General features: G+C 51.2%; 1 protein-coding gene across 1 annotated transcript; it reads right to left on the bottom strand.

Annotated features, from left to right (window-relative positions):
* Positions 1–3,632: 3,632 nt before the first annotated feature.
* On the bottom strand, positions 3,633–20,455 carry HDAC6 (histone deacetylase 6). The gene is made up of 29 exons (XM_040998835.1): positions 20,413–20,455; positions 19,889–20,011; positions 19,675–19,803; positions 19,459–19,547; positions 15,431–15,515; positions 15,306–15,346; positions 14,540–14,636; positions 14,288–14,385; positions 13,303–13,407; positions 13,122–13,190; positions 11,917–12,043; positions 11,743–11,808; positions 11,592–11,651; positions 11,424–11,513; positions 10,984–11,090; positions 10,827–10,894; positions 10,472–10,640; positions 10,253–10,381; positions 9,887–10,055; positions 9,541–9,674; positions 8,910–8,978; positions 8,595–8,787; positions 8,200–8,349; positions 5,773–5,947; positions 4,996–5,645; positions 4,793–4,912; positions 4,520–4,666; positions 4,300–4,428; positions 3,633–4,056 (listed from the first exon to the last, which is right to left on the bottom strand). The coding sequence occupies exons 2-29, from the start codon at positions 19,979–19,981 to the stop codon at positions 3,988–3,990; spliced, it is 3,627 nt and encodes a 1,208-aa protein (XP_040854769.1). The 5' UTR covers positions 19,982–20,011; positions 20,413–20,455; the 3' UTR covers positions 3,633–3,987.
* Positions 20,456–25,219: the final 4,764 nt, after the last annotated feature.

Below are 25,219 nucleotides of genomic sequence, written 5' to 3'. Positions count from 1 at the left end.
AGCTGTGTGGGGTGGGGGCAGCAGCAAGGAGGCCGCTGTTTGGTGGCACTGCATGCTGAGAGGAGAGGTGGGATTCTGGTATATTCTGAAAGCCTCTAGGCTTTCTTTGGCCATTAAAAGGCAGGACAGATGTCAAGGCTACTGCCTGAGTCTAGGGATCAAACAACCTAGGGAGGATCAAAGCCTAGGGATGCATGGAAGGGCTCCTCCCTCCAGGCCCAGGTGCTGGGGACCATGATAGTGACCACATGGCTGTGGGCACCCTCTCCCCAGAGCCTGGCACACACTAAGTGACCCCCATAGTGTCCCGACTTATCTGCTTGCTGTGATATCTCTGAAGAGGTGGGAGAGGCAACTGTCCCCTGCCTGTTTTCTCGATGATGGACAGCCAGGCTGGGAGCAGTGAGGTGACAGGGACTGGCCCAAGATGAGATGCCACAGCCTGTGCCTCAAGCAACACAGAGCCACCTGCTGTGGCAGGAGCCAGCGGTTGCCACTGTAGGGCACCCAGAGATCCTGAGACCTGCCATTGTGAGCAGCTTAGCCAGGTGATTTGGTTTCTCCAAGTCCGCAGGAGGATGAGTTGAGTAGCTGGTGGGGGCGCAGGGCCAGAGAGAGATGGAGGACCAGGGAGGGGCAGCCAAATAGCTGGGGCTTTGGAAAGGTCTCAGGAAATGGGCAGCACCCGTAAACTCCTCTTTCCTTCCAACTTTCTTACACTGCCTCCCATGAACCCCCCACAGCACCCAGAGTGGACAACTGGGCCAACCTGGCTAGGACGCGTGTTCCTCGAGGTGGCAAGGGGATAACCCTAGAACTCCAAGTCAGCACCCTTTCCACGCAGGGCTCATTTGTACACCATACAGCCCCATTCACCGTTTTCCACCCAACCCGAAGATGTGGAGAGGTAGTTTTGCTGCCCAAGCCGTGGGTGAGCCTACGCAGGTTAGAACTGGACCAGTAACGGGTTCCTGCAGGCAGCAGAAAGGGAAGTTGGAGGGGGGAAGGGGTCTCCCATATGCAGCACCCAAGACTTTAGTGGCAGAGGAGGGCTGGGGAGCCTGCTCACCTGTCCTGGGACACAGGTAGGCTGGGATGAAGCTGGCAGCTCTAACAGACTGACAAGGTGGAGCGGGTGCAGGTGGGGAGCAGACATGCGCAGCCACCAACAGCCTCTGGCAGGCAAGCTCCACCCCTCCCCTGCCTCTCCATCGCCAGAGGCGCTAACACCTGCTGGGAGCATGGAGGTCAGGCCTTGGGCATAACCTTGGTTTCCTGTCTACCCTCATTCAGGATGTAATTGGGTGCTTGTCTCAAGAGGGTGTCAACTTTTGACCTGTTAACTTGGACTTCAGGAATCTTTTTGTGAGCGGCCCTTTGAGGCTTTGAAACCTGCCACTTCATCTGGGATTTCTGCTAGCTAAGGAGGCCATGGTGCTTGTTTCTGGAGGGAAACAGCTGCAAGGGAGGGGTCATCCTGTCCAGACAGAATGACCTTATTTGGGGTGAATGACTGCCAAGTTACATATCTTCCAGATTCTCTTGCAGCTATGGTGATCATATTATAGTTCTGAGCAATAAGATGTAAGCATGGGGGCCTGTCACAGTAGCCTAGTGGCAGAAGTCCTCGCCTTGCATGCACTGGGATCCCACATGGGTGCCAGTTCTAATCTCTGTGGCCCCGTTTCCCATCCAGCTCCCTGCTTGTGGCCTGGGAAAGCAGTTGAGGACGGCCCAAAGCCTTGGGACCCTGCACCCCTGTGGGAGACCCAGAAGAAGCTCTTGGCTCCTGGCTTCGGATCAGCTCAACTCCAGCCATGTGGCTGCTTGGGGAGTGAATCATTGGATGGAAGATCTTCCTCTCTGTCTCTCTTCTTCTCTGTATATCTGACTTTCCAATCAAAATAAATAAATCCTTAAAAAAAAAAAAGATGTAAGCAGGGCTTGATGAAGGGAGCATTCAGAAGGCTCTTGGACAGGCTTAAGCCAACTTTTCAGCATGTTTCCCCGATTGCGGAGGGCTCTCCAATGGTCATTTTAGAATAAAGGTAGCCATAATAAAAAGTCCCTGAAGGTTTAGCCTTTACACCCTTGAGTTGCCAAAGCAAATCTTATAACGTGGAGGAAATGAAATTCCAAAATTGTTCTCCAGTTACTTCTGGAGTAGTAGTCACATTTATCCCAGGATGTCATCCTGGCTACCACATCCAAGTTAAGCTTAATATTCCCCACCCCAACTGGGAAACTGGGACCTGGTTAGGATACTTCCTAATTCCTTGTTTTCTCAGTCCAGGAAGTGGCTAGTACTGGCTGTGAGGCCCCATGAACTAAAAAAGTTCAAAATGGGGCCAGTGTTATGGTAAAGCAAATTAAGCCTCAGTCTGCAGCACCAGCATCCCATATGGGTGCTGCTGGTTCGAGTCCTGGCTGCTACACTCCCAATACACCTTCCTTTTTATGATCTGGGAAAGCAGTGGAGCACAACTCAAATCTTGGGAGCCTGCACCCATGTGGGAGACCCTAAGGAAATCTCCTGCTTTTCCAGACTCAGCTCCAGCTGTTAATACCATTTGGGGAGTGAACCAATGGATGGAAAAGCTTATTTCTCTCCTCTGTTAACTCTGCCTTTCAAATAAATAAATCTTTTATTTATTTATTTATTTATTTTAAGATTTATTTTATTTTTATTGGAAAGGCAGATATACAGAGAGGAGAGACAGAGAGGAAGATCTTCCATCCGATGATTCACTCCCCAAGTGAGCGCAACGGTCGATGCTATGCCGATCCGAAGCCAGGAGCTTCTTCTGGGTCTCCCACGCGGGTGCAGGGTCCCAAAGCTTTGGGCCGTCCTCAACTGCTTTCCCAGGCCACAGGCAGGGAGCTGGAAGGGAAGCGGGGCTGCCAGGATCAGAACCGGCGTCCACATGGGATCCCGGGCATGCAAGGCAAGGACCTTAGCCACTGCGCCACCGCGCCGGGCACTAAATAAATAAATCTTTTAAAATAAAATTCTACATGGAATTAAAAATTCATTTCAGTGAAAAAAAATTAAATCCATGTATAGTTTGTTCACATGTCTTAAACAGAATCTTCCATCTTACTGACTCACTTCCTAAATGCCCAGTCAGGAGTCTGGAACTCAATCTGGGCCTCCCACATGGGTAGCCGGGACCCAAATATTTGAGCCATCCTTTGCTGCCTCCCAGTGTGCTCAGGAACAGAAAGTGGACATTAGAAGCATTGTGCATCCCAAGCAGCAGGTTACCTGCTGTGTCTAACACCTGCTCTCATCATGTGCGCTTGCATGAATTTGCTGAAGACCCCTTGTATGCACAGATCTCAAATTTTTATGCCAAAACACACACATCTTCTAACTCCATCTCTATGAACTTTCTGAAATATCCTTGTGTTTGCCAACCAGGTTTTCATGTTCTAATGGTTTCTACCATGTAACCTCTCCTGGAGCCAGTCAAGCTGCCTGGTGTATTGTCAATGAGTTTTTTGTTTTGATTTGTGCAATGAATGGTGAGGGGGTTCAAAAGATGAATACTCATTCCATTATTCCTTCATTTCTTGCTGGAGAGGGTTGTAGGATTCTCTACCTACTCAAAGGTAAAAGGCTTTCTCCAGGTTTTGTAACAGCTTGCATTTATTATAGATGTTACCCCACACCTGCCAGTTGCTCCCCACTTCTTCCCATGTTAGCCTTGTGATAGCAGCTCCCCTTTGGGACTACAGAGCTCCCCTTTTCTTCAAGGGGTGTAGTAGTGTTTGTCCCTTGCTCAGGTAGTGGACAGGGGGAAAATCCACAACTGATCGTCGTAGTCCTCTGAGAAGTATATACACTTAAATAAGCACCCTTTAGGAGTTGCAAAGGATATTTTGGTAGAGATGCAATGAGAGGCCCCTCATCCAAGGCAGAGATTGGAATGAACAAGGCTGGTGTCTTTCGGGCCTCAGGTGGAGAAGAGGGAGCACATTCGGGGTCTAATGTGGATGGGGTATGTCCACCCCAAACTTGTTCTGGTGGACGGTGTTCTTCACATCTAGGAGCGCCTGGGGAGGAGGCAAGAACAGGGTAGGTGAGTGTGGGGAATACTCTGCCTTGGCCTGCTTGCTTGCCAGTCCCGAACCACTCTATCTGTTGGACTATCCCACAGCTCCCGCACCATACCAAAGGACCATGAGACAGCTGCCTAAATGGATCTGCACTCTCCCTTTACCCAATCACATGAGGAGTGAGTGCACGTGTATGAGGCATGAGAATGCACATGTTAAAAGGGTCTGCCCGCAGCCCACCTGGTGGTGGACATAGGCCTGGCACGGATAACACCAGACCGACAGGTCGACGTAGCTGAGAACCAGCGGATGTCCAGAGGCTTCATGGTGTTGGACCATATGAGCATTGATGAAGCGACTGCAGTAGACCTGAGATTGGAGTGAGTGTCAGACGGGTCAGCACCTGCTGGAGTTTGCTCCTGGACCAGCCTCCGCCCCATTCCCTTCCTTTGCTCCATACCTTATAGCAAGATAAGCACACCCAGTTTTCCTTGGGTGTTCCACAGTCCTGACATTTTTGAGTCACATCCAGGCCTGATGCGGGTATGGGGGACACTGCCACCAAATGGGGACACCAGGACATTGGTGTCACAGCATAAAACATAGCCTGGGGTGGATGAAACTGAGTTAGCCTGGGGTCCCATTCCCCTATTTGATGCTTCTGCATCACACCTCCTACCTAAAGACATGGATGCACAGAAGATGCCACGATGCAGCCTCTCCCTGGGCTCACCTGGTTAGTTTCAGCAAGGCCCCCGGCTCCCTGCATCAGTTTCGCATCATCCACATCCCGACCTCCAGCTGCCTCTGCTAGTAGGCCCTCCTCTTCTGGAGGCTGAGGTTCTGAGGTTTTCTAGACACACAGAAGCACAAGGTGTGTTGAAGGGGCCTGATTCTTGCCCCTTCTTCCCTCTACCTGGGGGTTGTGGCCCTTACCTGAGGTTCACTGCCTAGTTCCAGAGTCCTGAGGCTCCCAGCCAGCTGGCTGGGAGATAGCTGGGGTGTGGCTCCTGGCACAGGTGAGGTTGGGGGAGTCTGCTTATCTGTGCTGGAGCCTAGAGGAGTTTGGATCAGCTTGGCTGCCCCCACAGCCTCCTCTGAGGTGGTCTGTTTCAGCTTGTCTTCTTTCACAACCTCCTCTGAAATGATCTTGTCCAATATGGTTTCCCCCATGGAAACCTCTGAGGTGGTCTGGTCCAGTAAGGCTCCTCCCACAGCCTCCTCTGAGGTGGTCTGGTCTGGTGTAGCTACCCCTGTGGCTGATTCCCAGGTGGTCTGTTCCATCATCGCTCCTCCCATGGTTGCTTCTGAGGTGGTCTGGTACAGCGTGGCTAACCCTGTGGCTGCTTGTGAGGCCTGGGCCTCAGTGCTCATCACAGATGTCTTTGATTCAGTCTGGGCTGGAATGGACTTCACTGCAGACAGTGATGAGGTCGCCCTTCCCATGCCTGCTTCCAGAAGCTTCTTTACTGCTGGGGTCATCCTCTCAACTGGTGCAGGATTAATTGGTCTAGTTGGTTTAGTTGGCTTAGATGCCTTCTTAGTAGCTGATTTAAAACTGTACATTCCCTCCTTGTCTTCTATCTCTGAAATCATGGAGGGAGATCGTTGAGTGTGGGGTGTTAGTTCCTTTCCTGCCTCTCATTCCTGCCCTCCAACTCTCTCCTTCCTTCAATCCCCCACTGCTCCCCACCCCCCGCCATGTCCACTCACTTGTGATCCATAAGCTACGCCAATATTTGCGATGGGCCTGGATGGTTTCAGTGACTGAGGTCAGGGCGCTCAGCTGTGGGGCCCGTGACAGGGCCAGCACTGGCAGTGGGTCTCCGAGAAGGGAGCGGGTGCAGGCAGCCATAGACTCTGAGATGGAGGTTAGGTTGTAGCCACCCTTTGTGAGGAAAAGGAGAAGGAAAGGGATGGTGGGGGTTCATCAGGGAATTTGGAGAACAAGATGTCATCCTTCTTGGCCCTCCTTTTTTGCTTGGGCCTTGCAAGCCTGGAATTGAGGGGGTGGGGGTCCTGGGAATGAATAGAACCCACACCTGTAAGGTGGGTAACACCTATCTGGGGCGGTGGTTTGGGGAGGAGGGTAGATCATGTTGTGAAGTATAAGAGAACAGTAATAATAGTGATAATATCATCAGTAACAGCTGACATTAACTGTTCCCTGTGTACCACACCTTATTATTTTTAAACATTTATTTGAAAGGCAGAGTGACATAGAGAGAGGAGAGTGGAGAAAGAGAGAGGTCCATCCATCTATCCACTGGTTCACTTCTCAAACGGCTGCAATGGCTCTAGGGCTGGGGCAGACTGAAGGCAGGAGCCTGAACTCCATTAAGGTCTCCTGTGTAGGAGCCAATGGGTCATCCTGCATTGCTTTCTCAGGTGGAGCAGCAGGGAGCTGGGTCAGAAGTGGAGCAGCTGGGACTAAATGTGGTGCTCTGATATGGGATGCTGGTGTCACAAGAGGCAGCTTAATCTGTGGTACCACATTGCTAGACGCTGAGGCCCTATGTTAAATGTGTCAGGCATATTAAGGGGCCTAATTCTCACAACCACAAATGCTCAATTTGCAAAGGTACTTTCCTTCATGCTACACGGAAATCCGTCTTCATATTAAGAACCCTTGTTCTCACACTATGTAGAAACCACTGACCTGACCTGCACCAAGATGCCTGCTGTGAACCCACATAAAAGCCTCTACCCATGGGGCAGGCATCTGGTGCAGAGTATGTCCAGATCTCATACCAGAGTGCCTGGGTTCAAGCCCCAGCTCTGCTTCTTTACTATAGCTTCTTGTTGGCGTGCACCCTGGCAGGCAGCAGGCGATGGTGCAAGTAGCTGGGTCCCTGTAGCCCAGGAGGGAGACAGATGGAGTTCCAGACTCATAACTTGTGCCTGGTCCAGCCCTGGCTTTTGCAGACATATGGGGAATGAACTGGCGGATGGGCAAACTCCTTTTGCCTTTCTCTGCCTTTCATATAAAACATATAAATACATAAGTAAACACACAGATAAATGTTCAAAAAGTTTTTGGGGAAAAAGAATCCTCTGCTTTGAATTAGAATGGGATAACTGGTTTTTCTTTCTGTGTGCAAGTTTTCTTCATACTGTATAGCAGGGGCGGCAGAACCTTCTTTCTGCCAAAGGCCATCTGGATCTTTCTAACACAATTTGCAGGACATCAGCTTAAAGGCTGCTCTGTTACGTTGGCTGAATCTTGAGTTCTGCCTGCAGTTTACCTGAGCAGGGCCAGACCGAATAATCTCATGGGCCTTCCCCGTGGGCTAAGTGCTTCCCACCCCTGCTTACTGAGGACTCAGTCTCTATGCTTTTTCTAGGTAACACAACAGGCTCAGGGTGGTTAGATGACTTGTCCGAAGTCACAACAGCTAAAGAGGCAGTGCTGGAATTTGAACCTGGTCTATCTAACAAAACACTTCATGATTTTACCCACAACCCTGCCTTGCCACAAGCAGACCTAGACACCCTGAAAGTGGGACTTTTTGTAAGCCAATTCATTTGTGTGACCTTACTTTCTTCATGTGTCATAAAAATTACAGCCCAGAATATTGCTAAAAGGGTTAAATTAATGTCTAAATGATGGATAGTAGTGAAAAGCTACAGCATTCACCTAGTGCTTATCACATGCTGGTATTCTTTCATGATCAGCCAACCCCATCTCACAGATAAGGAAACTGAGGTACACCAGGTAGAGGAACTGATTTACAAAAGGTCAGTGAATTTACTTTGTCCAAGGAGCTTCTTAGAGGCACTGAGGTAGTGGTAAGAAGCAGACTTGGAACCAACATGAATGGGTTCAAGCCTTGGCTCTGCTCTTCAATGTGTGACCTCAGACCAGGCACTCCACCCCTCTGTGCCTCAGTTTCCCCAATCTTCAGAGAGGAAAATGTTCAGGTGAGCAGATCCTAGTACAGAAGACTGTTTTGTCTTTACACACAGTGAGAGTTCAATTAAAGCTGTTAACGTGGGTGGTGTTCTTATTTGTGCCCACTATGTGCCAATAATCCTATGTGTGGACACGCAAAAGGGATTTTGGGAAACTGCCCCCAAGTGATACAGCCAGCTCTTCCTAAGTACCCTCCCACCACAGGGAGAGGGATCAAAGCAAGTTACCTCTAGCACAAGGATAATGCGGCCACCGGCAAGGCCCATCAGCTGGTGGGTGAGATGTGCGTAACACTCAGGTGATACATGGCAGCCCCCCAGTGGGTCCCCTCGTGCAGCGTCAAAGCCAGCTGAGACCAGTACCAGTTCTGGGTTAAACTGAGTAGGGAAAAAAAAGAGATGTGTACAATGGCACAGAGAAGCCTACACCAGAAGCCACTTGTGCCCAGACAGGTATGCAAGGTTATCACCACCATCCCCCTCCCCTGAAAGCCATCCCCAAGCCACCCACTGGTTGTCTCACATGCTCAGTCACCTGACATGATGAGTCAGACACATACTCCTGAGGAGGAAGCCACGTGCTGCCACCTCCACAGGCGTATCACATACATCCTGAACCATACCTCATATGCAATGGGAAGCACCAGACGATGCCAGGCCATCAGGTAGTCAGAATCCCCTATGCGGGAGGTATTCCAGCCCACGTTGACAGTGAAGCCTGTGCCTGCACCCCTGCCTATGCGGTTGCAGGAGCCCTCATCCCCCACGGGGAAGAAAGAGCCTTGATCATAACGGTGCAGGGATATGTAGAGCACACTGCCAGGGACAAGGGAGAAGGAGGGCCATGGTATTACGATGCTTTCCTCCCAGCACTCCTGAGGCATGGCTCACCGCCCCATTCCTGTCCACACCCTTGCCCCCAGTCCCAGAAATCTCACCTGGGATCATTCTCAAAAATGTGCTGAGTTCCATTACCATGATGGATGTCCCAGTCCACAATCAAGATCCTGGGAAGGGGATAGTTCCTCAATATCCCAGGACATTCGCCCCATGGGGAAAGGCTGTATAGACCCCTAGGGTCTGTAGGGACATTTGCTGCTAAGGAATAGTATCTTGGATCTCTTGGGAAGGCACTGGGTATTGAGCTGTTGGGTCCTATTTGTATAAGGATGAGGGTTAAGCCTGAGGGCTGCACTGTGGGCCTAAGTAAGTCCTGGAGGGTAGGAAGTGGTAAGCCCTAGGAAGTTAGGTGCTGGGAACTGAATCCCAGGTCCTCTGGAGGAAGCGCTGGGGCCTCAACCTGAATTCTGTTGGGATGGCTACTGGGGGCCATATAGCCTAGGGTAGGACCTGAGACCTAGCTTGGTAAGTGCCCAGGTGCAACAATCTGGAGATCCACACTGGAGAGGCACTGACTAGCTCCTCTGTGGTCCTGTTTAGGAGAAGTGCTGGGAAGTTAGAGCCCTATTTGCTTCTAGGATAGTCCTGGGAGGCATACATGGAACCTGCTGATTACACTCTAGGGTGAGGGGGGCACCAAAGTCTCCACAAGAATCAAGAGATCCTTACCGCAGGGCACGCCCACTGATGGCCTGGGCATGGCGAGCAGCCACAGCCACGGAGTTAAAAAAGCAGAAACCACATGCAGCATTTCGCTCGGCATGGTGTCCTGGGGGGCGCACCAGCGCAACACCATTCAAAACCTAGAGAAGCACAGGAAGAAATGTGGCCTGCTTGCCCTCATACCTGCCTTCCCTTTTCTTCACCCCTGCCACCTTTATTTACTTCACCACCTGTGAGACCACTGTTCCCAGAGGGGCTCCTCTAGCTCACCCCTAGGCCCCTGTCCTCAAGCCTGGCCCAACTGTCTCAGATCCACCATAGGTAGCCTGCCAAGGCAGTCCAGAAGCCACACCTCTCCTTCCATCACAGCCTCCACGAGGCGACAGACGGTGCCAGTGGCAAGCTGTGCACAGCTGAAGGTGTTGGGGCAGATGTAGATGGAGTCAAAATTGGCACCCTCACGATGCAGTTCACGGGTCTTCATACTCTCTGTGGCTCGAATGCGCTCCACGTACTCAGCACTGGGGACACAGAGAGGGACAGCTAGTGAAAGTGAGGCAGTTCTGTCCCCTTCATGGGAGCCACTCTGAGATAAGAACTTAGACTCTCCTCAGTCTTACAGCAGCCCCCACACAGGGGAGGGTAACTCCACGTTCCCACCCCTAAGTCCCATTCATGATCATGGTCACAGTTCCGACCCTGGGTCCAGATATGTGACCTGTGGCAGGTGAGCAGTTCAACATCTGTGGCGGGACGCGCAGGCAGGATGAGACAGCGTCCAGCAAGACCCAGCTCCTCCAGATGGCACATGATCCGCAAGATACGTTGGGGTGTCTCTGGATGGTGGCTGGTAGGGTGGGAGAAGCAGAGGTAGGGGCTGAGAGCTTGCGGGGGAGGGCAACCACACAACCCATACCCCAGCCCTCTGACTGCATACTTGTCCCATAAGTTGCAGTGACTCATCATTCGCTGGTCATAGATCAGCCCTGTGCGAGCCGGCAGCACTGGCCATGTCAGCATTGGCAACACAGGTGGCTCCCAGAGTTCAGATTCCTCACTCTCCTCCATGCTGTCCTCTTCCATGATGTCCTCCTCGATGATCTCAACTACAAGGGGAGGTCACATTCACCTTGCTCTCCCAACCTGAATCTCTGTTAACACTCTGGAACTCAGGTGACCCAAGCTTATGAAGGGGATGGGAGGCATGAAACCGGGGCCCAGTGGAGATGGCCCAAGGTTCCTCCACAGCCCATTCCACTCCTAGCCCATCAAGCCAACCCCCCACTTCCTACCTGGTCTCAGAAGAAATTCCCAGAAAGGCTCAATGGCTCCCAGAGTACAGGAGAGTGAATTCTGGGCACTGGAGGGCAGAGGAGGGGCAATTGTGATTAAACAGCCCCGAGGTGGGCAGAAAGAGCCCCGCTTTCCCCCTCCTCCATCTGGGCTTACCTTCGGCAGGGAATACCAGGGGACACCAGCATGGGGCAAGGGTCTCCCAGCAAAGTGTGGAGCGAGGCGCTGACACCCTCAGCCAGGGAACGGAGATTATAGCCACCCTACGAAAAGAAGTTGGGGTTGAGGAAAATAATTAGGCAGTATCAGAGAAAAGTGACAGTGAGAAATGGCAATACCCGGGGCATACTAGATGTTAAGCAACAGGAACTGCAGAAGGTGTTCTCACTTAATTCACTGGACAATGATAATCAGGTGATTACCAATCTTGATGCCCACATAGAAAGTAAGCAACTTCTGCTAGACTGTCCAGCTAGTATGTGGCACATGTTGGGCAGGGGATTCTCAATGGACTGAAAAGCGTTGTTTCTAATATCTCTAAGCATTGTTTCCGAGCTCAGGGCCCACAAGCTGAGAGCCAGAAGTGAGTCACTTACCTCCAGAGAGAGGATCAGCCTGCCTCCTGCCAGACCCATAAGCAGATGAGTTAGCTGGGCAAACCCAGCTGGGGTGGCGGCCATCTCGCCCTGGAGAGACAGAGAAAGTCAGTCTGTCCCCAGTAAACCCCTTCTACTCACCTGGTACCTACAAGGAGTCTGTTTTACCTTGGGATCCCCTAGGAGAGCATCAAATCCAGCTGCAACAAGGACCAGCTGAGGTCGGAACTGAGGGAGGAATGAACTACATGAGGCTACTTGTCCTCATGGCTCATCCCTCAGTGTCACCCCTCACCCAACACTCCCCAGACCCCTAGACCTCAAAGGCGACTGGCAGCAGGATATGCAGAAAAGCAGCAATGTAGTCAGCATCACGCATGCCAACCTGCAGACACAGAGTCATGATGGAGGGTGGTCAGCTACCTGTCCCCTGGTGCTGATGGAAAGGCATGGCAGGGCCTCACTTGGGGGCAGAGAGTGGACAGACATTGACCTGGTTCCAAGGCACATTGATGGTGTATCCTTGGCCTTGGCCGAAACCTATGGTGGACCAGTTAGCGGCTGGAAGATGGGGCCAGAATCGACCTTGCTCGTAGCGATGAATGGAGAAATACAGAACACTGGATAAAGCAAAAAAAAAAGGTGAAAGGGTTAGAGGACAGAATCAATCCCCCAGACATTCCAACAACTAACTGGTGCTGTGCCAGTCCAAAGCCAGGAGACCAGAGTCTCTTCCGGGTCTCCCACATAGGTGCAGGGTCCCAAGGCTTTGGGCTGTCCTCAACTGCTTTCCCAGGCCACAAGCAGGGAGCTGGATGGGAAGCGGGGCTGCCAGGATTAGAACCAGCGCCCATACGGGATCCCAGTGCATGCAAGGCAAGGACTTTAGCCACTAGGCTACCACACTGAGCTCCATGTGTTGACAATAATGATAAATAATGAGGGGCTGGTGCAATGGGGGGTCAACTGGCCAAACTGGCTGCAAACACCAGCATCCCATATGGGCACCAGTTTGTGTTGGGGCTGTTCCACTTCCTGTCCAGTTCCCTGTTTAGTGGAGGATAGCCCAAAGCCTTGGGACTCTGCATCCATGTGGGACACCCAGAAGAGGCTCCTGGCCCCCAGCTTTGGATCGATTAAGCTCCAGCCAGCCATTGTAGCCATTTGGGGATTGAACCAATCTTTCTCTCCTCTCTGTAAATCTGCCTTCCCAATAAAAATATGCAAATCTTAAAAATGATGACAATTAATATTCATATATCTACAAAAAGAAATCTAAATATATAACCTAAGCTGCCAACAGTTATTTCTGAGGTGAAATTCTGACTTAGACATTTCTGAATTTTTTTCCTGACTTAGGCATTTCTGATTTTTTTAAAAGTACTTTGCAATCAGAAGAGATAAAATAATAATTTGAGGTTCACTCCAGCTCAAGGGTCCTTCATATCAGTGAACAAGATTTCCAAATATTTGGGGGTCAGTTTCCACTTCTTCTGAGACTTCTAACCCTACACTCCTGTAGAATAGGGAGTCTCTGAATTCCCTGTCTCCGAGTGAAATGAGAATGCAGACACAGAGCAGCATGGGTTCTGGGCCCAGGGTGGGCCCGATGCACGTGAACACCTTCCCCTTCTTCTGATTCCTTTCTGGCTGATCCTGTCACAGTAAAGGGTAATTGGTCTAGCACCTAGGGTTTACCTGGGGTCCTGATCAAACATGAACTGTGTTCCTTGACCATGGTGTACGTCCCAGTCCACAATGAGGACTCTGTAAGAAAAAGAGCATCAGTGCAAGGGGTCAAGGTGAATTCAGAGGAAGAGCCCAGACCAGGACAGGCCATCCTGTGCCACTTCCATCACATCCACTGTCTGTCACTGACCTGTGTACGCCATGTTTTTGTTGGGCATAACGAGCAGCCACCGCAATGTGATTGAACATGCAATATCCATCCATTAGACTGTGCTGGGCATGGTGTCCGGGGGGCCTGGGCAGAACAAAGAAGGCCCCTGACAGGGAAGCTTCTCAACTGCAGAGAAGGGCTCCCCCTGCTCCTTGATCTCAGACCACCAACTGCTCCAATGCCAATGCCTGCAAATCTGTCGGCGACTCAGGTCTAGAATTCTCACCGGCCCCGCCAACCTACCTCTGTCTCACCCAAGAAGATTTGAAAATGTTCACTCAAGTTATCGACGTGTGCATTCTCATGCCGTCTTTGTGCAGTGGGGACCAAGCCCACAACTTATATAACAAAGAATGTGAAATAATGTTTATACATGTACCACCATACTTGCTGTAGCCTCTTTCACATAGCAAATGATTGGGGAAATCCAAAATACTCATTGATAGGGAATTGGTTGATGAAAGTACATGTATACAGTAGCTGTTCTAGCAAGGTCTAAGCTATATAGTGCTAGAGAAAGCTTTCCAAGATAGCTAAGTAAAAGAACATGTTACAGAAGGGGGGTATGTTAAGTGCTACCATCTGTGCATAAAAAAGGGGAGGGAGGAGAAGAGCTCTGTCTTCTGCATTCTATCAGTTCGGGGATGCCAACCATGACAAGATGCACTATGTTTGCCAACAAAGCAGAAAATACTGCTAATTAAATTCTGAGATGTCACTGTGATTTCCAAATATACACTGAAGAATCTATGAAATATGGTATTTATTTCTTGAATAAAACTATTTGTGTGAGTAGACAAGAGCCACTAGTTATAATGACTCTCTCCTAGGAAGGGAAAAAAAAGACTTTATTATACTCCTGTTAGTACCTTTTGTCTCTTACAACACGTAAGTAACTCTTTTACTTACATCTGAGGGAAGGACTTTCCAAAAATGTGAAATGTGACATGCTGAAGGGTCCTACCTGATGATGGCCATGCCATTCCGAATCTCAGAAGCCAAGACTGCGTCCACAAGCCTGAGGACGGAGCCTGAAGCCAGGCAGGCACAGGAGTAGGAGTTCTGGAGAGACAGCGGGGAACCAGAGTGGGAGTAAGGGAGAGAACAGCCCTGTCCTCTTGGCTGCTTCACCAGGGTAGGGAGGCACAGGGACACGGAACCCCAGGATTGTGGCTACTTGCCCTCCTCCACCCCCCACCCCGGTTCTCTTGCATACCGGATGCAGATAAACAGAGTCATAGGTATCTGCTAGGACACGGAGTTCACTTTCTTTCATGTGCTGAGTTGATTCCATCAGCTCAATGAATTCTGGGCTGTGGGCAAATAGAGGATGAGAATCAGGGCTCCCAGCCCCTTCCCAGGTGAGCCTTCCACACATCAGACCCTGGTCAAATAACACCTCTCCAACTATTACCATGGGGGACCAGCTGGGATAGAGGACTCATTCCCTGTTTTACCCCTAGCCAGTAATGCCTCTCCCACCCCCGATCTCTGCTTGCTCTAGCTATACCAAATCCTACTTCCAGGCCCTTGGCTAGACTGTTCCAGGTCTTTGTTCCTCCTCCCTTCAGCCCTCCTATTCATCTCACTCACTTTTTCATTTCATAGAGCTCAGCTCTGACATCTCCACTGTCAAGCGAGTTCTCCTGGAGCCACAGCGCTCCAGACTTCTCATTTTGGATGCCTGCAGCCCTATCCATACACCCATCATCTGTTTACACAAGCCGGTGACAACAATGTCACTCAGCAGAGACTGAGACTAGATCGGGCCCCGGTTCTGAGAACCTGACACACTGAATCCTCCAGAGGAACTTAGGGTTACTTAGCTGCTGTGTTACAAGTGATGACACAGATTCAGAGAAGACTAGCGACTTGCTCAAGGTTGACCAAAGTCCTTGACATTCCTTCCCAAAGAATTCAGCCTGCCCTGGCTGGTCCAAGGCAGCCTCCTCCCCATTCCTACAAGGCTCCCAAGCCTTCACCTGTGAACCAACATCAGCTCATCCTTTTCAGCAAACCGGGCCTAGGGAGACAAAAAGAATAAAGGGCTCAGGCAAAGGCAGTCCCAGCTCCCTGCCTTCCACCCAGAGCTGACTGCAGGACTCACCTGAAATGACACACAGCGGTCCAGGAGACCTTCCTGAATTAGCTGTTCCTTGATGGCATGGAGCCGCTCAGGGCTTTCTGGAAAACTGGGGAGAGGAAAACGCATGTGTTGGGATACTAGAACGCACCAGGGCTGCTCTCACCACAGCTCCCCATCAACCCTGCCATAGTTGCACACCCCACAATTCTGGCATCAGCCCTGTCCTTGTGAGCTCCAGAGTTTGACTCTCTCCTTACTGCTGCATCTCTTTCTGGCCCTTCCAGCTTCTGCCTTTAATCTCCCAGCAGTCCATTCTGTGCACAGCAGCCAGACGCAGGTTAAGACACACTGATCAGACCCTGTGTCTTGGTCACTCAAAACCCACTCAGGGCGCCCACTAACAGCAAACGCCTAAGTCCTCCTGGTGCCCCCTCCCTGGCTGCACAGCCTACAACTCTCCTTCCCTTAATTAATTCCACCTACTTGGATCTCTTCTCTAGTCCTCAATGGAACCTCGTACTCTTCAGGCAGCCCCATGGACTGCTGTCTAGTTGCTGTCCTGCCTAGAACACCCTTCTAGATGTGCCCCCCATCTCCTTTAGATCTCCACTCAAATGTCAGTGAGGTCTTCCTGATGCAAGAGGCCCCTTCAGAGTGTACACCACTTTCCCCCTCCAGCATAGTCCATCTCCACAGCAGTGCTTTCTCATGCACAGCAGCATTTGCTTTCTGTATGTATGTTAACTGTCTTCTGCTTGTTCTCCACTGCTTCCCCCCTCTCAATTTTGTTTGCTTTCCTATTATATCTCTAGCATATTCCTTAAGTGAAGTCCTTCATGTTAGGCGGAGGCCAGGGGGGATAGATACTAAACTGGTTAACATCTAGTTATAATACTTAACAAGCAAGAGGCAGTGCAATGGCTCAAGTTGTTAATCTTCTGCCTGCAAATACCAACATTCCATGTGGACACCAGTTCATGACTAGTTACTCTACTTTCGATCCAGCACCCTATTTACAACTTGAAAAAGCAGGGGACAGCTCAAGAGTGCTTGGGGGGGAGGGCAGCAGCGTGGCCTAGCGGTTAAAGTCCTCGCCTTGAACACGCAGGGATCCCGTATGGGCGCCGGTTCTAATTCTGGCAGCTCCACTTCCCCATCCAGCTCCCTGCTTGTGGCCTGGGAAAGCAGTTGAGGATGGCCCAAAGCCTTGGGAACCTGCACCCACGTGGGAGACCTGGAGGAGCTCCTGGCTCCTGGCTTCGAATTGGCATAGCATCGGCCGTTGTGCTCACTTGGGGAGTGAATCATCGGATGGAAGATCTTTCTCACTGTCTCTCCTCCTCTCTGGATATCTGACTTTGCAATAAAAATAAATAAATCTTAAAAAAAAAAAAAAAAAGAGTGCTTGGGGTCCTGCATCCATGTGGGAGACCTGAATGGAATCCTAAGCTCCTGGCTTTGGCCTGCCCTCCCCCCGCCCCTGCCGGTCTGTTGCTGGCATTTGCAGAATGAAGCAACAGATGGAATATCCCTCTGCTCTCTCTTCTCCAGTCCCCATCTTCTATAACTTTTTCAAATAAAAATAAATCTTAAAAAAACCCACAAAACTTAATGGGGCCAGCACAGGTGTTCAACAGTCTAATCCTCTACCTTGCAGTGCCAGTATCACACCTGGGCACCAGTTCGTGTCCTGGCTGCTCCACTTCCTTTCCAGCTCCCTGCTTGTGGCCTGGGAAGGCAGTCGAGGATGGCCCAAAGCCTTGGGACCCTGCACCCACGTGAGAGACTTGGAAAAAGCTCCTGGCTCCTGGCTTTGGATCAGCTCAGCTTCAGCCATTGGGGCCACTTGGGGAGTGAACCAGTAGATGGAAGATCTTCCTCTTTGTCTCTCCTTCTCTCTGGAAATCTGCCTTTCCAATGAAGATGAATGAAACTTTGAAAAAAAAATACTGATTTTGTTGGAAAGAGATTTCTAGAGAGAAGGAGAGAGAGAAAGATCTTCTGGCCACTGGTTCACTCCCCAGGTGACAGTAACAGCTGGAGCTGAGCTGATCCGAAGCCAGGAGGCAGGAACCTCTTCCAGGTCTTCCACACAGGTGTAAGGTCCCAAGGCTTTGGGCCATCCTCGACTGCTTTCCCAGGTCACAGGCAGGGAGCTGGATGGAAAGTAGAGCTGCCAGGACATGAACTGGTGCCCTGATGGAATCCTGGCACCTGCAAGAGGAGAATTAGTTAGTTGAGCCATTACATTGGGTCCCAAATAAATAAATCTTTAAAAGATAAAAGCATAATAATAATTAACAAACAACATCATAGGCTAGGAAGTCATCTAAACTCAAGTGTGAGGAGTAGGGCTGTGGCAACTGGAATCTTCCTTGAGAAAGTCTCCTTAAAAGGCGAAAGAGAGCTGGGAGAGAAGAAGGCTCAGCCAGAGGAAAGACTCAAGTCCAGAGGGTACCGAGCAGGCTGAACGAGTGACGTGAGAAATGGCTGAGTGACGCTGAAGTGAAATGCTGGAGGGGGAGGACTTGCTGATAAGGTCACAGAAGTAATGCGCAGCTAAGTCCCGTGCAAGTTGAGGCCAGAAGAAAGAATCTGGACTTTACTTCTAGGGCAATGGTCTCTCCTTGGAATATTTTTAGAAAGAGAACCTCAGGACTGCTGCAATGGCTTAACTGACTAAATGCTCTTCTTGCAGCGCCGAAATCCCAAAGCTTCAGCTCTGGCCACTGCGGCCATTTGGATTGAGCCAGCAAATGAAGATCTTTCTCTCTGCATTTCCTTCCTAAAAACTATTCTAGCTTTCTCATAAGTAAATAAATGTAAAAAAAAAGAAAGAGAACCTGAACTCATAAGTATGTTGTTATGCTTCTGTGCGAAGAGACAATAAGCGAGACACTGGAGGCAGAGGGCCAATGAGGAGGCTTCTGCAAGACTAGGAGGGTGCCCACAATGATGTCAGTGGAGGTGGTAAGGGCAGGTCAAGTACTAAATATCTTATATCAAAAGAATGTACTGCTTCTTTTGAAAAGTAAAGTGAATAGAAGTTGTGATCCTTCTACTCAGCACAAATGCCCCTTCCTCAAGGATGGTTTCTTGGGCCCAATGCAATGGCTGACTAAATGCTGGCCTTGCACATACGAGGATCCCATGTGGGCACTGGTTCATGTCCCAGCTGCTTCATTTCCCATCCAGCAACCTGCTTGTGGCCTGGGAAAGCAGTCGAGGACGGCCTAAAGCCGTGGGGCCCTGCACCCGTGTGGGAGACCCGGAAGAAGCTCCTGGCTCCTGATCAGCTCAGCTCCAGCCATTGCAGCCATTTAGGGAGTGAATCAGCGGATGCAAGATGTTCCTCTCTGTCTCTCCTCCTTTCCGTATATCTAAGAGAAGGAGACACAGAGAGAAAGATCTTCCACCCGCTGGTTTGCTCCCCAAGTGGCTGCAACAGAGAGAGCTGAGCTGATCTGAAGCCAGGAGCTTCTTCTAGGTCTCCTACGTGGGTGCAGGGTCTCAAGGCTTTGGGCCGTCCTCGACTGCTTTCCCAGGCCACAAGCAGGGAGCTGGAGGTGAAGTGGAACAGCCAGGACACGATCTGGCACCCATATGGGATCATTGACTGTCATGTGCAAGTGAGGACTTTAGCCATTAGGTTACCATGCTGGACTCAAAATAAATAAATCTTAAAAAAAAAAAAAAGAAAGAAAAAGGATGGGGTCCTCTACTTAGCCCTCTTGAATCCCTAGTCTTAAGACTTTTGTCGTTAAATACCTCATGCTGCTCTTGGCAGCTTAACAGCCAACTCTCTTCCTTACTGATGAGCTTCCTGAGACAGGACCCTGACTGGCTCATTCCTGCTGCAAAGTGCTAGCACACAACAGGCGCTCAACGAATGCTGGTGCAATGAGAACTCTTTAGCATTTGAGCCCTGCCTCCCTAAGTCATCTGCTTCCATTCTGCGGTCTGGTGTAAAGAAGGTGTAGTTCTGGCTAAGGAGCTCTAAGTGTGTGTATTTGACCCGTTTGGGGACGGGCCAGAGAACCCCACCTCACCTGTCATCCCAGAGACAGTGGAACTCGTTTAGCTGTTCATCAAACACTAAGCCGGTGCCAGTTGGTATCCTGGTATCGGAGTCCAAATCCTGCAAGGAAAAAAAGAAAGACACAGATTTATTTGGCCCTTGAGTCAGAAGGAACATTCCAGACTGTCCAGGGTGGTGGGGTTTGGGTTGTCACAGGAGGCAAAAATCGCTGCCCGGCCCCTCTCACCAGGTCTTGTAGCCCAGCAATCAGGTAGTCTTCCGCTGCCTGGCTGAGTTTCTTCATTTTGCCTCTTTTCTTGATTTCCAGCAGATTAGGACTGCAGCGAGGCACAGCACCCTTCTTAACATTTCGTTTCTGCCAATCAGAGAGAAGGGTCAGAGTCCAGGGTACGGATGACTGCTCCCTCTCCCTCTCCTCAGAGGCAGCCCTGGGGCCTCACCGGGGTGCCGCTGGAGTCATGAGGGGGTGGCTGAGGGGTCTGTCTAATCCTTCGGGACCTGGTGATGTTGTGCTCCGGGCCAGTGGAGGTCATGGTCGGGGAGATTTCGCCCCTGACGCGGGCCTGGGGGCGGGAGAGCGGGGAGCGCCTGTGAGGTGGCTGCGGTGCTCGAGGACCCCGCCCCCCTGGCGCCCCCGCCGCCGCCTTCACAATCCCCGCCGCCTTCGAAACTCTCTCCGGACCCTCTCCCGCCACCGAGGTGTCCCCGCCACCGGAGTGCCGCCCGCGCCCCCAGATCCGCCCCCTTAAACTCCACTCTGCCTCTCGTCAGTCTCGACCGTTCACGGCGCCAGTAACCCCTCAGCTCCGGGCGATGCGAGGCCTGCCCTTCGCCAGCCAATCAACGCCCCCTTTTACTCCAGTCAGCCTCACGCCGAACCCTTTCAAGCCTCTAAACCTCGCCCAGATGGCCGGCCCTTCACAAACCTGCCCTTTCCGGCCTATCGCCCGGGAGAATCACCCACCCTTTCTCTCAGCCAGCCCCAAATCCGCGCTCGACTCCACCCTTCACGAGGACTTAACTCCACCCCTTATCGGGCCGGACCGGTACCATCCACTCGCCCAGATCCCGCCCCTTAGCGCTGCCACAAGCTCCGGCTCCTCGCAGCCCCGTCCTTTCCACACGGCCCCACCTCCCCGCCTCAGATCCTACCCCTAACGTTTCGCCAAGCCGCCCTCAACCAGTCCCGAACCGCCCGCGGCCGGCCCCCGCCTACTTCCCGCCCTGCCCGTCGACGTCGGCCAATTCTTCCAGGGCCGCTGTCTAGGCGCGGCCCACTACTCGAACTCCGCCCACTGCGGCCGCGGCCAACTTCCCGACGCCCTGACGGGCCGCGGGGGCCGAGGCTTCTAGCTTCCATTGGCCCGGCTCGTTCTATTACCCGCCCACGTCCTGCCCACCGTTTAAGAGCGTCGCCTCAGGGCGGTACGCCTCGCGAGGTAGCGCGCGTCTCGCGAGCTCAAGCCTACTGGCTGCCGCGAGAAACTACAACGCCTACGCACAAAGCGCGCGACGTAGTTCTGAGGAGGCGTTCTGACTCGAGGGTTCCCTCCCTCAGCTACTGCCCCCCCTGCCCCCCTTCGCCCCGGCTGTTATGGAAGCTACCCTTCGGTTTCTCTCCGCTTTAGGCGCTCTCCGGACCCACCCCAACCGTGCGCTGATCCGGAGAGCAAGGGACTGAACGCGGGGCGCTGGGAGCAGGCTTTTTGTCTCCTTCCCGCGTTTGTTACGCAGCGCGCGATGATGACGTAGCACACAGGCTGGCGTGCGCGGGTCAGCTGGAGCAGTAGAGGTGAAGGCGAGAAATGTTGCGGGTGGCTTTTCTCCGTTAATATTTGCCGCGGTGGTACATAGGAGACGGCGAATGTTAGCTATGAATAGCCTGCGATGAAATGGGTTCTGACAACAGTCTTAGTGAAACAGTCAACGACAACTAGGGATGCAACATGAATTGTTAGAAGCACGATTTTTTTGTAGTTTGAGTGATGTAGTTCCCATTGTTGAGGCCAGTAAGACCACTGAGGTTATGAGACTCGGCCATGTGACTTTGAGCGAGTTACTAAACGACTCAGTTCGGTTTGCTGATCTGGAATATGATGGTGATAAATAATAGCGCCTGGGTCCTCCTAAAAGCGGCTGCGAACGCCAACACTCCCTTTCTGCACCCTCGGGCTAGTAACTTTGTGCTCTAAGGACTTGTGCCTGTGTCCGCGCCCCTTCCCACCCCACCCCACTCCACTCCACCACCTTTGCAACTTCCACCCTGAGTAGTGCCTAAATAACCCCGCTGGAGGCCGGTTTGCCCTAATCTCCCTCCCTGGTTCTCCACCATTTCCTACCAGGCTGTAGGCTGGGGCCAAAGAGATAAGCGCTCTGGGTGTTCAGCATCGCTGAGTAACAAACAGATTGACAGCCCCGACGCCCAGTAGTGGGGCCTCTGATCTTCCTCAAAAAAAAAATTTCCCCCTCCTCCCCTGAGCAAGATCTAGTAGCCTTGTTATCATTATTTTGCCTGCCCCGACATGTCTAGGTTCAGCACTGGAGGGTCACAGGGGTCACAGGTGGAATATCTTAAAATTTCTAAACCTTCAGACACACCAAAGGAAACAGGGTAGTAAACGCTGAGGAATATTCTGAGGTTATGTTGCTTGCCTGCCTGCCAAACAGTAGACTAGTCTTGGGAAGGGTCAAAGTCCACGTTTTCTGTAGTCAGAGAGGTACCTGTGGTATTTTTCCTTCTCTTCTATTTTGAAAACAGCTCTTTAAGAATGTAAAAACAGGGCCCGGCGCGGTGGCCTGGCAGCTGATGTCCTCACCTTGCATGCTCAGGATCCCATATAGGTGCCGGTTCTAATCCTGGCAGCTCCACTTCCCATCCAGCTCCCTGCTTGTGACCTGGGAGAGCAGTCGAGGATGGCCCAAAGCCTTGGGACCCTGTACCCATGTGGGAGACCTGGAAGAAGCTCCTGGCTCCTGGCTCCTGGCTTCGGATTGGCTCAGCTCTGGCTGTTGCATTCACTTAGGGAGTGAACCATGAGTTGGAAGAAGATATGTCTCTCCTCTTCTCTGTATATCTGACTTGCCAATAAAAATAAATTAAAAATCTCTAAGAATGTAAAAACACGGCCTGACACAGGTGGCCTAGCAGCTAAAGTCCTCGCCTGGAACGCGCTTGGAACGCGCTGGGATCCCGTATGGGCGCCGGTTCTAATCCCGACAGTCCTGCTTCCCATTCGGCCGTTGTTCTTCCCATCCAGCTGTTGCCCCCTGCTTGGGGAGTGAATCAGTGGATGGAAGATCTTCCTCTCTGTATATCTAATAATAATAATAATAAAATCTTAAGAATGTAAAAACAGAGCTCGGCGCACACCAGGGACCCCATATGGGTACTGCACCCACAAAGGGAGCCCCACTTGCAGCCACTTGTGGAGTGAATGGCTTGTGGAGTGCAGTGACCGGAGTTGAGCCCATCCGATCAGAAACTAACAAGCGTACAGGGTCCCAAGGCTTTGGGCCGTCCTCAACTGCTTTCCCAGGCCACAAGTAAAGGAAGCAGGGGCTGCCAGGACACAAACCAGTGCCCATATGTGATCCCGGTGCTAGGCTGCCTGCTGGGACCCAAAAATAAATAAATCTTTAAAAAAAAAAAAAAGGAACGTAAGAACAGCCCTGATTTTGATTCGGAAGATCCCTGTCCTAGTGTGTAAATCCTTGGCGCTTTTTCTTTTTTACTCTAATCTGCCCAGGACACTCCTACAAAGTGAGAACTAACTCTCTCTCTCTCTCTTTCCCCAGAGGCAGAGGTATTACTTTTGTGTGCGGCATGAGTCCAGTGAGTGGTGGACCAGGCCAGGTAACTTCTGATGTTACTCTACTGGATCAAGCAAGTGTTCTTGGATGGAGTATGCTGAACACATACTTCTTTTTTCCCTCCCCTCCCCTCCCCTTTTCTGTATCAGTGGTAAGGGGAGAGTTAAAGGGAGAAGCCCCACCCAGCCTCCCATCCCAGGTCCCTGATGTGGGGCATGCTCTGAGGGTCCTGCTTAAGCAGTTTTGATAGTTCAACAGTTCTGAATTGCTGCCAATCTCCCCCTTCCAAGCACGATGAAATGTCTTCAGAATCCACTGGCTGACGTAGTCTTTTCATGGTTGGGGTTCTGAGATCAGCAGTTCAGTTGGAGGGATCCCCAGAAAACTTCGTCTCAGGTGATCCCAGACCTGATTCTTGTGTGTGCTTGCCAGTACAGGGTCTGGCACAGTCTGTTGACCCAATCAGCTTATGTACATGCTTGTCATCGCAATTGCTGGGTCAGTTCTGTTGCCAGCCCTGTCTTCCACACGAATCAGTGGGTGTTGCAGTCCAGCCCAATCCTGCCTACTTCATACTTGGCCCTCACGCAAACCAGTGGGAGCTGCAGCCTAGTCTGGTGACTCCCAATAACCCCCACCAGGCCTGCTCCCTACCCTGATTCCCATTCTTCAGACCAATCAACTTTGTATAGGATCAGAGAAATGTACCTGGAGACAGAAATCAGGTAATCCCATTAGCAGTGAGGTCAGGGATTGGTGCACAGATTCCTGACAGGTGTTCATGGGGAGTGCGATGATAGGTGATTTAACAAGAGCAGAACAGAGTCCTCTATCACACAGGTATTTCCCACTGTTTATGTGGGTTTCTCTAAAGAGGCAAGTCAGTTTGTTGCCAGGTGTAAGGGTAGGGTTTATCTGCTCCCACCTGGAGCCTAGGCTCTGGCTGAAAGTCACTGAGGGGTAGTCCTGGGCAGGGTTAGGAGAGCGGTTCTTGCCGAGTCAGATTAGTGTTTCTCCCATTGAGTAAGAATGGTTCTTCTGTGCAGGGTGAGGATGCAGCTGTAGGGGCAAGGCTGTTACAGAGAATGCCATGATCGCTTTCCACACTGACTCAGGGGAAGTATTTCCTGAGGAGGGTCAGGGGTTCCAATAAAAGACCAGATCAACCATTTCAGTAAAGGAATAAAGGATTTCTGTGGAGATCCAGGTATAGTCGAGAAGCCAGGCTTCCTGTGGAGTGGCAGGATAGTAGTCTTGTGCAGCCTGAATGCTGGGCAGAAAGTGCTGCGAGTGGTGAGGCCATAGGGCCCTGTATATGATGAGGTCAAGGCTTAAGGCAAAATATTAGGACTACGGTCCCTGCCAAGGATTTCCTGTAAAAGATCAAGACTGAGGTTCATGCACAGTGTTGTATTGTGGGTTCCTATGGATTCTGCAGGGTAGGGTATCAGATCAGGGATTGTGTTTGGAGCATTATCAAGGGTCATTGCCAACAGTGAGGGCAAGAGCTTCTACCTGCAATCAGGTTTCCCAAAGTGGCTGAGGGCAGGGCCAGAACCATGATATAGAAGGCTGACTCTCCGCCTGCAGTGCTGGTATTCCATATGGGTGTCAGTTCATGTCCCATGTTCTGCTTCTAATCCAGATCTCTGCTTATGGCGTGGGAAGGCAGCAGAGAATGGCCCAAGTCTTTAGATCCCCACACCCACGTGGGAGACCTGGGAAAAGTTCCTGGTTTTGGATTGGCTCAACTCAGCTGTTGCAGCCATTTGCGGGAGTGAACCAGTGCATGGAAGATGTGTGTGTGTGTCCTTCTCTCTGTAACTTTGCCTTTCAAATAATAAATAAATCTTTAAAAATAGCCATTCTTCATTGCTTTCCAAGGCTATATACAGGGATCTTGATTGGAAATGGAGCAGCCAGATAAAACTGGCACCCATATGGGATATCAACACTGCAGG

The sequence above is a fragment of the Ochotona curzoniae genome, unplaced genomic scaffold (genome assembly GCF_017591425.1).
Source record: "Ochotona curzoniae isolate NIBS_2020 unplaced genomic scaffold, NIBS_Ocur_1.0 contig_1274, whole genome shotgun sequence".
In the NCBI taxonomy this organism is placed as follows: domain Eukaryota; kingdom Metazoa; phylum Chordata; class Mammalia; order Lagomorpha; family Ochotonidae; genus Ochotona; species Ochotona curzoniae.
Note: the sequence above shows the minus strand (reverse complement) of the source record. Positions and strands in the feature narration are given on the sequence as shown.